At 34.6% G+C, this 14,850-nt stretch overlaps 1 protein-coding gene across 4 annotated transcripts in view; it reads left to right on the top strand.

Annotated features, from left to right (window-relative positions):
- The window catches only part of HECTD2 (HECT domain E3 ubiquitin protein ligase 2), a 123,045-nt gene that overhangs the window by 87,101 nt on the left and 21,094 nt on the right, over window positions 1-14,850 (top strand). For all 4 annotated transcript variants that reach the window (XM_020964155.2, XM_020964153.2, XM_078151000.1 and 1 more), the window contains 4 exons: window positions 55-162; window positions 934-1,066; window positions 4,321-4,409; window positions 8,686-8,844. In XM_020964155.2, coding sequence (XP_020819814.1) covers window positions 55-162; window positions 934-1,066; window positions 4,321-4,409; window positions 8,686-8,844 — 489 coding nt within the window. The remainder of the gene's footprint in view (window positions 1-54; window positions 163-933; window positions 1,067-4,320; window positions 4,410-8,685; window positions 8,845-14,850) is intronic.

Here is a 14,850-nt window from a genome sequence, read left to right as displayed (position 1 = left end):
TAATAAAATTATGCTTATGAAAAACTGAAAATGAGCTTTCTCTGATTCAAATAGCAGAGTCTGGTGGACAAAGTTTCTCGAAGGCAAAGACCTGACATGAATATGCTATTTCTAAACATGAAAGTAAGAAGAACACATCTTGTTAGTGATTCACTCGATGAGGTACAGTGAAATGATTCCTTACTAATATTTATCACTTGAAGACTTAGTTTTTTCAATTCAGTCTGGGACTTGATATACACTAGAAATATTGTTAAGTATTACTTTTTCTAAATAGCAATGAATATTCCTCATTTAATTTTAATGCTATGGTGGCAGTTAGGTTATATAGTTCATAATAAAACCTTACATTAAATGGAATTATAAATTATCGGAACTGGAAAGATTTTAGAGATCATCTACTGTAGTGTTCCCATTTTATAGCTGAGGCAAAGTAAGTTGCCAAGGTCACATAGCTGGTTAATGATACAGCAGAGAGTCCCAATCTTGGGCCTAGATTTCCTAGTCCCTTTCTGATAGAGCCGTTTCTGAATATTCATTACTCAAAATAGGCAAAGATAAATCAAAGAAATAGGAAACCTGAGCCCTAGTCCTAACTTTGCATCAACTAGTTATGCTACTTTATAAAAATCACTTTTAATTATCTGTAAATGAAGTTTTGAGGTTAGATGATTTCTTAGGGCTCTCCCTATTCTAATATTATTTGAGATATTTCTAGATAATAATCAATTTTCCTCTGATGTCCCAAGCTTTACCCATTTTTTCAGTTGGACTAAAATAGTCATTATTTAATTATCTAAAGTGATTCAATTGGTTTTAAAATTTTAATAACAAGTTGATGAACTGAAAAAGTGATGAATGTGTATTTCCCTTAGTTAAAAGATAACATCTTCATTTTTAATGTCTTCACATTGGAGTAATATTTTTAAACAGTTGACAAGAAAAAGAGGAGACTTGAAAAAGAAGCTAAAAGTGACATTTGTGGGTGAGGCTGGCCTTGATATGGGTGGCTTGACAAAAGAATGGTTTCTTCTCCTGATTCGCCAAATTTTTCACCCAGACTATGGTGAGTACTTATAATGAAAGTTTTACAGCTAACATGTCCTTGAATTCACCAGATTAACAATCATAGTAATTTCACCCAGTCATACAGGTTATTGTGACTTGTTTTGCACCCCCCCAAAAAAAATTTTGCAATCATAGACATAAATGCCAAAATGTTATTTTAGATTATAAGAAAAGAAGTTTAAAGTTGTAACAGTTTCATGATGTGACTACCCAGTTTGGGAACACTAAAGAAAGAATATTATTGCAAAAATTATCAAAAAAATTTCAAGACCCATTATCATTATAGTCTTATATATTATCATCTGTTCCATAAACTACTTCAGTTTATCCTAATCAATTAATCTTATGTGCGTTTTCTGTTTAAAACTATTTTGATGATTCATTACAAGCTATTCTGTTGTTAATTTGTTAACTGATTTTGTTTTAATACTGATAATACTTTCCCATGAAGATTATGCTTTCATCTTTGACTTTTCATTTGAAGAATGACAAATAAGTTAAACAAATACACCAAGGCTAAATATCTTTTTACTTGATTTTTGTACAAAAATATGGTCTTGCAAAAATATTTTTAAACCATTGGAATGTCATTTGCGAAAGGAGCTAAATATATAGGAGTTAAATGTCATTAGGTTACAGGGAAGAAGATATAATAATAATGAGCTGTACTGGATTGTTGTGCCTTGACATTTGAAAAATAATACAGAATTGTATTGGCTAATTTGGTGTTTGGTCCATGATTTCATTGGTATGGGTAATCTTCCATAGATATAGTTGGCAACCCCTTCCTACCATTTTATTCCATGTAGTTTTTTTTTATATCTTTCCATAAATCACAAATAGAGGTCCAACCCTCTGTTCTAGAAGGTCCTTCCTCAGGTTGTTTCAGTATCCTTAGAGTAACACAAAGGCCTAATACCATCCTTCATCATGGTGTGAATATGACCCAGGTTTTTCAGAGGTATCTTAGTGGAGTACCAATTTTGGTAGGTTTTGCTATTCATGAAAAGCTTTAGGTATAGTTCTGGCAACGGTGTGTCTGCTTTCTGAGGACTAACCTGCTTAAGGATGAGTGATTTGTCATAGGTAGCCTGGCCACTTGGTGATACACTCTTTAGCCATGGCATTCATAAAACAAAGGGAAGTAGAAAATATTCATTATTCATGGAGCTGCCTTCCATTGCTCTAGCAATGATGGCAAAGTAGTGGGAATGAGGTCAAAGAGTTTTAATAATCTGTTTTCAGTCCCTCTAGAAATGTGAACTCAACTGTTGGTATAATTGTGAGATCTTTGGCCAGTGACCAGTAAGTGGCCATATTGCTGGAGGGACTGAATTATATCAATCTTCACATTCTTGCAATAAGTGAAAGACAAACAGGATGCTGCTAAATGGAAGGATGGCTCAAGTCTCTCCTTAGGGAGGTAAATAAAGGAGGTAGCAGAGTTGATTTTATTGTTCATCCAAAAGCAAAAAGAAATGTCTTTTCATAGGACATTTGTTCATTTCATATTTCATAAGCAAGTCATGTAATCTCTCCTGAGCTTCAGTTTCCTTATCTGTAAAATGGGACTAATAATAATTGTACTATCTGACAGAATTGTTGTGAGACTGAGATGAGCTAGTTTATGCCAGATGCTTTACAAATTTTAAAGTGCTATAGAAATATCAGTTGTTATTTTTAATTATCAATTAATCATTAAGAAACATTTAATTGTAACTTTTTTTCTTAATTTTTGGACCAAACTTGTAACTTCATTGGCATATGGAATTCCTAATGAAGAAAATTTCCTTACAATTCAGATCAATACCTTTATGCCACTTACAGACTTAGAGAGTTGGCTCTGGCATTGAGAGGGTAAGGGGACTTGCCCAGGGTCACAGGATATGTCAAAGACAAGACTTAAACCCAGGCCTCCCTGACTCTGAAGCTAACTCTTAGGTCACTAGATCACACTGGTACTCCACCTGCAACTTCTTTATGTCTTGTCATATCACCAGAAGGCTGGTCACCAAGGGATAAGTTTTTGAAACTAGGGAAATGCATGAAATAGCCAATGGACAGTTGTATGCAGTCCCCTTCTGCTTCTGAAGTGATGGTGGCAAAGTGGGAAAGGGGGAAGAGAGTACCAAGAACTGTATGATTCTGTGCAAATACATAAGACTTTACTAGTGAATAAATTGATTTACCTGTTGGCACTCGAGATATAATCTCTATCACACAACCAGTGGTATAACACAGTACTGGAAAAAATGAACCACATACAAGACTTGTCATAGTCTTTTGAATGAAACAGGATTCACACGATACCCCCCACCCCAGAATGCAAGAAAGCCTTGAAAACTAGATTTTGTTTCCTTTAGTGAGAACTAATAATAATAATAATTTTATATTAATCTATGTTATATTTCTGAATAAATAAATTTATAAATATTTATTTGTATTAATATATTAAGCTAACTGGGCTAAGATGTTTGAACACCCTGTATAAAGTTTTAAAGATCTGCAAAGTATTTTACATATGTATTATCTGACAATGATAACTGATTGACATAATATATTTTTGCTAGGCATTGCCTATCTTCTTTAGAGTGGGACTCTAAGAATTACCCTAAGTAAGATGTTTTTATAACTCTCTTTTTTTCACTATCTTTGTTAATGGACAGTAGTAGAGTCATGGATAAATAAAACCAGTGGATAGTGCCCAAATTTAATTTTGCACATTAACATTTGAAGTTTATCCGTCTCACCAGAATAACTAACCTGATAATATTGACTAAAGAATCATCTACTTTATTTCTGTATCTACCCTTTGTTTAGGGTTGATGGGCAATAGAATTCTCTCAGTGTAGACACCAAAAAGAAGGAAGAAACTACACAATCCAGAAAATGAGTAACTAATTCCTAAATAATCAAGAGTTGGTTTGATTTCAAAAAGTCAGCTTTTGGTTGATAAAATAATATTCCTTCCAAATAGTTATATGTTACTGACATTGTAAGACTATTTGACTGGTGTGTTTTATATGTGCATGTATGTGCATGTATGTGTGTGTGTGTGTGTGTGTGTATGTGTGTGTGTGTACATGCACACAGTGATTAGGTCATGGGGTTAATATGAAATTTTATTTTAATATATAATTTATTTTGCTATAAAGAAACTGCTGAACATGTGAACTTCATGTGTTTTTGTACTGCATACTGTTCACTTTTGCTAAATATATTATTTTAATAAAATTGTTTTTCCTTCCTTAGGCATGTTCGCATATCACAAGGATTCACATTGTCATTGGTTTAGCAGCTTTAAATGTGATAACTATTCTGAATTTCGGTTGGTTGGAATTGTATCCTTTAAACTATCCACTAGGAGGTGCTGGCAGACTAGAGGAAAAGATATTTCTTCATGTATTTTTAGCAGATTACAACCATATATGTAAAATAAAATTGTCTTACTAAATATAAAGTTTAATAATTTCTACTAACTACTACTACTAGTAGTAATATTTGTGTTTATCATAAACAGGATAAATCAATTAGATAAGAATTAATATAGAAGCTAAGAAGTCAGAAGAATAATTTGGTTTTTTTGGATAATCTTTATGCTATTAAAATAATTTATATTCCAAATATAACCTGAATAATAAGAAACTCAAGTGCTTCAAAACATTAAAAAATACAAATTATTTGTTCAACCATGATTCAGCATTTCTGTATTCTTTAATTTGGTACTATATAAGGTACCAAAATATAATTATCTAAGATTTAGCTTATTCTTAGTAAATTAGTTTGAAAAATTTGCCAAGTACTCTGTTCTCAGACATGAAATACATATTTACAAGAAATAATTTAATAAATAAGTTAGAGTTGATAGAATAAACACATTCAAAGTTGAATATAAGACATATACTGTTGTATAGTGCCATAGAGCTTTTATTCCTATAAATTCTTAGGTCTAAATATTATCAAAAAACCAATTATCAGTACCAGCAGCAAACTATACTGCTGTATGCTTACCCAGTGTAAGGCACTAGAGCCACAAAGAGGTTAGACATGGGTTCTGCTCTGTAGGAACTACAGTCTGGTTGGGGTTACAGAACATACACGTGAAAAACTAAATTATCATATAAGGTAGTATGTGTCAAATGTCAGTGAGTGGTAGAGACAGCAAGTGCTATACAGACTCAGAAGAAGGAGGGATCACTGTGGATATCAGTGGTTGAGGAAAACTTCACAGAGAATGCAAACTTGAGTTGATTCTGGAAGAAAGACTACGATATAGAGTAATCCAAAGGAGATGGAAAGGCAATCCAAGTATAATTAATTGCATATGGGAGAGTATATGGCATGTTTGAAGGATAAATAGACTAGTTTGACTGGAACAGACAGATTATATAGGAGAATAGTAGAGATAAAGCTGAAGAAATAGGTAGAGTTCATGCTTCATTGTCAGAGTAGAGTCTGGATTTTATTCAGTTACCTGCAATAAATGCCTGGGAAATTAGTAGACTTGGGGAAAGAAAATATATAATGGTAACCTACATACACCTTGATTTGAAATTTTATTGTGTTCAGGCCAAAGACCAAACATCTACTAGTGACAACAGTAGTGAAGACAAATTATAAATTTTAATTAAACAATAAGCTTTTAATTATTTTCATACTCCTATTATAAATTTCACTTAAGTATTCTGACTTCATTACAGATTATCAGCATTAGAGTATATTAGTAAATAACAGCATGATTAGAACGTGTATATTTGCAATCTTAGCAAGATTCTAGTTTTATTCATTCATTCCAAGACAAGGGAAGGAAGGAAGCATTTATTAAGCACCTACTATGTACTAGGCATTATATACATTACTGTGTACATAGGCATTACGTGCTTAGCCCATTACAAATATGATCTCATTTGATTCTCACAACAACCCTATGAGGTAGGTCCTATTGTAATTCTCATTTTACAAACATTTATCACATATCTATTATGTGTAAGGTACTAGGTATTTGGGCATACAAAGATAAAAAAGGGTACAGTCATATACATCAGTATAAAAACACAGATAAGTATAATGTGAGGCAGGTGGTTGTAGAGACAAAAGAGATACTCAAGATATTCTGGGAAAAACTGAGAAGGGAAGCAGTACATTCAGATTTGGAGATGGAGAAGGCTTCACTTTCACAAAGGAGGTGTAGTGCCTGAGCTAACTCTGAAGGAAGAAGCAAATTTCCATGCCAGTACAATATAGACATATGAGATAGCCCTATGCAAAAAGGATGGAGGTGAGTGGGCAGATTCAGCTCAGAGAACAGCTAGTGGCCCCTTCTGGCTGAAATATAGGTCAGGGAATGGGAGGGGGGTGTTACATGAAATAGGCCAGACCCAGATTGTAGCAGGCCTTAAATACTAGGCTAAGGAGTTTGAAGGGGTTTCAGTAAATTTTCAACTCAGCAAATATTTTCACATATTGAACTTTGTAATCAACATATAACTTTCTTCATAGTTATCATGCAGAACAGAATTATAAGCAAAATTCTGGGCAGAAAGTTTGCTAATCGTTTCTATTACTGTAGACACCACAGTTTCTATACAGATTTATGCACACACATAATATATATTTATGTGTTGTAACTTTTCACAATTAACAAGTTTGAGTATTCACTGAATATAAATTAAATGATCTTCATTACCACTAAGCCCTAAATATTTGTTACACAAAGCATTAAAATAGAGAAATCAAGATTACTGGCATTTGAAACCTATGATAGAAGAAAAGCACATTAGGAAAAAATTGAGAGAAGATACTCAACATAGTGAGAAAGCAGAATTATTGCAGAATGTGAGATTTTCAGTTTTGAAGTTCTGACAGTAAAATTCTGCTTTTGCTGTTTCTGGAAAAATAGTGAATTTGAAGTATTTTCAACAACAATTTTTAGAACATCTATAATGTTTTAGATTGTATAAAATATGCTGTCCTCCAAATCTGTGATATCTATATGAGGTGCTTTAAAGGTATCATGAAGAAACTTAATGCAATATTTTTTTACAAGCAGAATTGATTCTCGAAATAGAGACATTATATATAAAGGGCACTTTATGGAACTGTTTTAAAGCAATTGAGTTTCTATTTTATACTATTGAGTTCACTATACATTTTCTGAAATAGGCATATAGTTACTTGCATTGCACAGTATTACAATATAATATCCAACTTAACAGTATTGTTAGTTTTCATTCTGACTTGAGCAAGCTGGAATGCTCAATCTTTTCCAACAAGTAGTTTTTATTTGTAAATGATATTAAAAAACATACACACAAAACCCAAAGTCATATGTGGCAGTTTCCCCTCCAAGACTACAAAATGGATAGCTTCATTGGTGACCTAATATAATCTTTATTTAGTTGGAGTTTAAATATTCTGGAATGTGATATATAACTCCTCTCTTGGCAAATGGGTCAGTTACATTCCTCCTACACATCTGTCATAATATAAATTTATACATTAAAAAACCACAAACCTGGAAAGTTTATAAATATATCAGCATTACTTTATTTTAACTTCACTTCTCCACAGTAGTCTGTTCATATGAAAACCACTGAATTAACTTTTCACTGTAGGAATATAACTATCCTATACTTTGTCAATAGTATATTTATGTATACATCTTAACCATCTTATTTTCTTCAGATACTCTAATTTTAAAATCCCCAAAATTACTATAGCCAGAATCAACATTGAGGGCTCCTCATTTGAGTAAACTGCTTCTTCTATTCAAATCATCTATATACATACTGATCTAATTTGAGAATGTATTAGACATTCTCTAGAAATGTCTGAAATAGATAGCTTTTGTGGTCATGGACCAAGGTTTCTAAGTATGTCATGAATTTTGTAAATTTAACCTTTCTTTTTTTGTTATTAATAAAAGGATTTTGTTAGCCAAAATTGAAGGAGAAATCTTCGAAAGAGAGAAAAAGAAAGCAATATAATATGTAGAAGTGAATGGACAGTTGACAATAAATCTGAAAGAAGCTGGAATGAATGAATGAAAACACATTTATTAAATGCTTATTATGTGCTCTGCACTGGGGATACAAGTTGGAATACAAGACAGTTCCTGCTGTTCAGGAATTAATACATATTGAAAGTTTTTATCAGCAAGATAGATGGAAAGGCCTAGTGGTCCTCAGGGTTCAGTGGCAAAGCAGATGATAACTTTAATGTCATTTCCACTGATAAAACCACATGGAACCATTTGACAGTGCCAAGGGCTGTGATAAGAACTTTCATTTCTAGGTTTTTAATAGCTATTGCTGCTGACGAGGTGGCGGGGCTTCGAAACCTGCAGAAGTACTTAGCTGGTCACCTCTCCACAAGAATTATCACCCTACAAGCCAATGTGGGGTGAGGCTCAGAGCGGGCTTGGTGGTCGCTGGAGTACCACTGTTCCCAGGGTTCTTGGAATTACCGGCCTATCGATAGCACTTGGTCTCCTGTCACTGGGGTGGGGGGGATGAGGGTCCCCTTCTCCACCAGGGTTGCTTCCCTGGATGATGCTCTCTTTAAAATGTGGTTGTTATCATGGATTCAATTTTAATTCTTAACATTTAACATATGTAGCTTATGGGACTAGCTGTATATAACAGCATTACCTTGGATATTCGTTTCCCACCCTGCTGTTACAAGAAGCTCTTAAGCCCTCCCATTGTTCCTGGTGACCAGAGCAGACCAGTAGGCATCTGCAGTGTTTCGATAGATGATTTATATCAGATTATGCCTGTAAGTACAAATGTATTAACATCCTGTGGTTCTGTAATGACAAATCATTTCTCTTCTGCATATTCTCTTTTGCAGCAATCTCTTTTTTACCCAGTTCCTTTACCTTTCATTCATTCATTTTATGTTACACTCAGTTTCCCCCTTCTTCATGGACACATTTTAGCCCACCTTGAATACATGATGGCTTGTAGCAGAAATAGGGGAACTAGTCATGTCGCTAGATGCTGTGGGAGTTTCAGCAGGGGCAGCAGGAAAGATGGGAACAAATTAGAAGAATTTGTGTCCTGACTGGTACATCATTGAGATGGGAGTAATCGTAGGCTCAGTGGAATGGATCAATTTGTAGGGTTAGATGGATAGACAGAAAAAGTATACATTTCCAGCATACACCTAACTTTCAAATTATCTATTCACAGATTATCCAGATTTCAAGAATCTTCATGCCGTATGTTTGACTCTCCTTTCAGTACTCCCTGGGAACTTCTCTCCCATATCTTTTGAGTACTTTGTGCTGCTTCTCAGCTAGTTTCATTAGGGTAACAATAAAGCCCTTAGGGATTTGCCCTTTTAGTATCTGTTGGAACAGAGTCCTGCTGGCCCTACAGGGACTGTAGTTGCAAAAGGACAATCCTACTGCTACTGTTAATTCATCAAGGGATGAGTATAGAAGATTGACAAAATCATTATCCTACAATGGCAGCCATGGCTGGGTTTGAAAGGTTGCTCACAAGAAAAGGGAAGAGAGGTTCCCCTTAGGCTATAAGGAATATCTCTGGAGTATTTATTACATGTATGTACTCACTTAAACTCTAAACTGGGAAAACCCAATAACACATCCAAGGCTTGGAATGTTGTCTCATGATACTGCCAGAAAGTTACAGGAGTTACGGAGCCTGTGGTTCTGCTAATTTTACAGAGTGCAGTTATAGGAAGTTATTTGATCCCGTTTTACATACAATACTTGGAATTTCATTTTAGAGGTCCTCTAAAATAGTGGTGTCAAACTCAAATAGAAACGAAGCCCACTAAAGCCTATGTAAGGACCCCTGCAGGCCACACATTTACTTAGAAAATAGCATGTTAATATTATCTATATTTTATGGTATTTGATTTATTTTGTTAAATATTTCCAAATTACATTTTATTCTGATTTGAGCACATGCAGGAATACTGTGAGCTATATGCAGCCTGACACCTCTGCTCTGAAGCAATTCCCTAATTTTATATATGATCGAATTGCTAGCCTTGTATAGGTCAGTTTCTACAGCCATAAAATTTAGCCATTAAATTTTAAGATTTAATCAGGGCTTGAAAATTTTGCTTTGGATCTAGAAACCAAGCACAAAATCAAAGAATAACAAGGACCTAATAAGATGAGTTATAATCTTCAAAGATTTTCAAAGACAAAGCCATGAGGCTCTCCCTTCCAGTAGGTATAGAGAATAGGGAGAATTGTGTAGTGACTTGCAATGACTATGAGATTTTTATATTTTCTCTGCAACCAAGTAATTGCTTTCTAAGTTCAAAATATAGGCTAGTCTTCTTCCTAGAAGAAAAGTTGAAGGGACTTGAGAAGCATCTCTCTTAGGGCATAAGGGATGGTGAGGATTCCCTTTTTAAAAAAGGAAGAGGGGTTTCAAAGGGAAAAAAGTAGACCAAAGGATCTAAAGAGGAAAAGGAGAATCCTGAATTGTGTCATGAAGTTGGAGAATACTAAAATGTCACACAAAGGAGGGAGGAAAGAAAAAAGAATCATGGAAAATATGGAATGAATAAATATGTAGAAACAAATATCCATATACATACATATGCTGTGCATCCTTTTGAAAAGGAAAAAGCTGACTAACCTGAAGAAACAGTTATTTGCCCTCCAAAGAATAATAAAGTAGATCCAGAGGTGAGAGATCACCCAGTAATGGTCAGAGAAAAAAGGGAGAAGCAGGCTCCCTATTCTCTCCATGTAGAGAAATGCTCTCCTCATGTGCTAAACCCATGTGACATTAATAAGATACCCTTGTGAGAAAATCCAGGAACCAGATGGTAGAGAAATATGACAGAGAGAGAACATTTTGGTGAAGACCAATGTGCCAAAAATGTTAGGCACTGTATACAGTCGCTGGGTGCCATGGTGAGCTGGCAGCCCGTCTTTGAAAAGTCCTGGACCTGACAATTTCTAAGGACCCTTCTAGCTCTAAAATTCTGCCATTCATGTTGTCAGTTTGGAGGTTGAACTATATGTCTAAGATCTCTTTTAGTTCCACCATTCGATGATTTCTATTTCAGTGGAATCTATATTTTTAAATTTTTGACAGAATATCACCAACACTTTAATTTTTAAAAATTGAAGGGATTCAGTTTTTACTGATTTACATCTGGATTTTTTAAAGTTAGATGTCAGCAGATTTTTTTTAATGAAAGACTAGGATCATGAACGGTTTTGCATTATAGCACTGAAGTATTTCTTAAATGTAAGTAACAAAGTATCTGTCAGTTTAAAATATGTGATCAGCACAACAAAGAGAATCCTAGGGCTCATATTTAGAGCTAGGGGTAGCTAGGTGGCACAGTGGATAGAGCACTGGGCTCCGAATTAGGAAGACTCCTCTTCATGAGTTCAAATCCAGACTCAGACACTTGCTACTTGTGTGACCTGAGGCTCGTAACTCTATTTGCCTCAGTTCATCTGTAAAATGAGCCGGAGAAGGAAATGACAAACCGCTCTTTGCCAAGAAAACCCCAAAAGCGGAGCAATAAGAGTCGGATACGACTGAAACAACTGAACGACAACCACAAATTTAGAGCTAGAAGGGACATCAGAGAATGTCTGGTCTAACTTGTTCACTTTTGTAGATGAATTGACAAGACTTTATTAAGTGCCTCCTTTGTGCTAGGCACTCTGCTAGGTGCTATGGATACCAACCCTAAAGTGAGATAGCTCCTGCCTCCTAAGAACTTCTGTTCTAATACATTCTACTTCTCACCTGATGAGGAAACTGAAATCCAGAGAGCCTTGCCTGATGTCCTAGAGGCATTAAGTATCAGCCCAGGTCCTCTGAATCCATATTTAGTCCTCTTTTCTTTGTTTCCTCTGCATTATTAGCTGCTTCTATAGAATATGAAGTCAATTAAAAATAGACCATTGAAAAGAAAAAAGATGAACAGAAAATTCAATGAAAATGCTTCTGTGAAAATTCAACATTTAGATGTTTTGGAAGAGTAAAATGAGATGGAAAGATGCATTGAGGTGTAAGAAACTGAGTCACATATTCCAGGCTAACAAGATAAAAGATTAATAGTAATGTATTAAAAAGAACATGAGACCAGCCTATTTTTAGTTTTTGACAAGTTAAATTTTTAACAAGTTAACAATCCAGCATGAACACATGAATGAATTTACGTATGTTTATCTAGCAAACTATAGTTTATCGTGGAGGAGACCACTCAGCACAATACAATAACAAAAACTTCCCAGGGCAGGACCAGAGTTAGAAATTCAGCAGTTTTCGCTGTGATTTGAAACTGATAGGGGAAGACCATAACTTGGATTTATAGCCTAAAGAGGCCCTTCTCTCACCTCCTAAATTATGCCTGATATAATGAGATTGGATCCGCAGGGGGAGCATGGCCTGGTGACTAAAGTTTGGTCTTGGAGTCTGAAGGACCTGAGGTCAGAACCTACCTTTACTTTTGTGACCATGGGCAAGTCATTTCACTTGTTTCAGCCTGAGTCTTCTTGTTTCTAGAATGAGGAGAGTAATACCTCTGATATTTACCGCACAGGTTAGTTGTGGAGCACAAATAAGAGAATGTATGTCAGGCTTTGCAAACCTCAAACGAAGCACTATATAAAACACTACAGTTATTTATTCCAGTAGAATGTAAGCTTTTTGAAGGCACAGACTTTTTTTGTCATTTTCATTACGATAGCTCCTGTGCCTAGCGCACCACCTTGTACCTAGTAGGTGCTAATAAATATGCTTGTTGCATTATATACTAATCTTAGAAGGAAAAAATCAGATAGGCCAGTGGTGAACTACCCACAAAAAAAATTCTAACCTGGGACCAACTGGACTAATTCATGTGTTCTTACATAGCTTCAAAGAACAAGTAGTCTTTATGTTAGACAAGTAGCTTAATGGAAATATGGTGGACCTGAAGAGAGACCTGAGTCTCTGAACCATCACACCTAGTAGTTATATGGATCTGGCAAGTGGTTCAGGTCGATAAACTTCACTAATCTTTAGAATGGAAGGAAGTACTATCATGTTATATCAAATAATTTCCTACATTGTCCATGAGTAAGGACTTAACACATGACTAAATATTGGATATTGAATATTAATATTGAATATAAAATTCAAGCACAGCCATTCAAACGTTTTCATTAATATTTTTGCACAAAAACTCTAATTTTCCAGAAATGTATTTTGAATTATTAGAGAAAAATGGAAGCAGAGTAAGGTTCAGGTGGACATTTTATAGACAAAAGTAAATTTTGTGTCCCATTAAAATAAGTACCTTTTCCAGAAATCATATTTTTATTCATTTTTTTCATCATATTGGGTATTAATGAAAGTTGTGGGTTTTGGCAGTTGCAATTCAGAGATTTGGAATTGTTACTAAGAATCTCAGGAATCCACAGGCTATTGACCAATGTGTAAATCTATCTAACCAAAGGCTGAATATATCTTGAATGACAAAACAAGTGAACAGACCATGGGACCTCCATTATCTTTTCTTAAGGTGATCTTTTAATGAAAACTAAAATATTAATCTGGGTCACTTATATAGACGAGCTGCAGGGTGGGGAACCAGTGGCATTGAGGCCACATGTCAAGTTTTACAGAACAAATCCTTTTATTAAGGGGATTTGTTTCGTGCTAGAGGAAAGGAATACCCAGACTTTGGATAGCTCTCATCGCTCCCTAATACCATGTTGTGGCCCTCTTCTACTTTTCTGGTTTTGATTCTGTTTGGCTGATTACTATACCCATCCCAGCATCAATTCAATCTAGACTAATTTAATTCAGCAAGGAACATAGTAGGGCTGTAATCCTTTGTATTTTTAGCATTGCTACTCCATATTTTCTTCATTAAATAGGTTTGCCAAAAGTCCAATGGGGTGAAAAATAAATTGTTAGCTTTGAAAATTTGGAAATAATTTATTTTAAATTATCAGAATCTAAAGATGTTGGAAAATATATTGGTTTTTAATTCATGATGGTTAATTACAAAATAAAACACAAAATGAATCCAAGTTTCAGATATACAATGCACAATACATTTTCACATTAATGTACTTGAACTAATTTCTAATTTGCATTTAGTTTCTGTTTAAAGGAACTGATGACAGGAAGGAATTAGGAAAGAAATTTTTTAATGACATCAAGGGATGAGAATGGTTCTGAACTTGCTAAGACATGAATCCCTCGTCACTTTGTATAGCATACAAAGCATTGGCAAATGGTGACTTATTTCCAGTGTTCCCATAAGCAAGAATTACCTGCTGGTACTTACTAATTTCACTAATTTAAACCAATTTTTTTGTAATCCTAATTTAAACCCAGTTTTGCTTCCCCCAAATTCCTAAATTTTTCCAAAATGAAATTGAAAATTTGAGTACTACTTATTCATTTTATAGGATTATGGCAAGCGGAGAGATTTGTTCTTTAGGGAAAAAAAGAAATATTTAATACAACTTTAACAAAATTGTAGTGGGAAGTACATGGAAATGCTTTCAATTAACTGCTGAAGAATACATCTGCTATTTGAAGTGGACATTTTCTTAAGTTTTATCGATGTCTTTTACATAACATTCCTTTCCAAATTTACTCCTTCCATCATGATAAAGGTTTGAGGGGAAAAAGTTCAACAAATCAACTGTCTCTCAGTTTATGTACTATTGCATTCTTATCATCCCTAACCTCTTCGACAAAAGGAAGATGGTACATTTTCTCATGTCTTCCCCAGAGCCAAGCTTGGTTTTTGTAATTATACAATACTCAG

The sequence above is a fragment of the Phascolarctos cinereus genome, unplaced genomic scaffold, assembly GCF_003287225.1.
Source record: "Phascolarctos cinereus isolate Bilbo 61053 unplaced genomic scaffold, phaCin_HiC Scaffold_3;HRSCAF=262, whole genome shotgun sequence".
Taxonomy (NCBI): domain Eukaryota; kingdom Metazoa; phylum Chordata; class Mammalia; order Diprotodontia; family Phascolarctidae; genus Phascolarctos; species Phascolarctos cinereus.
Note: the sequence above shows the minus strand (reverse complement) of the source record. Positions and strands in the feature narration are given on the sequence as shown.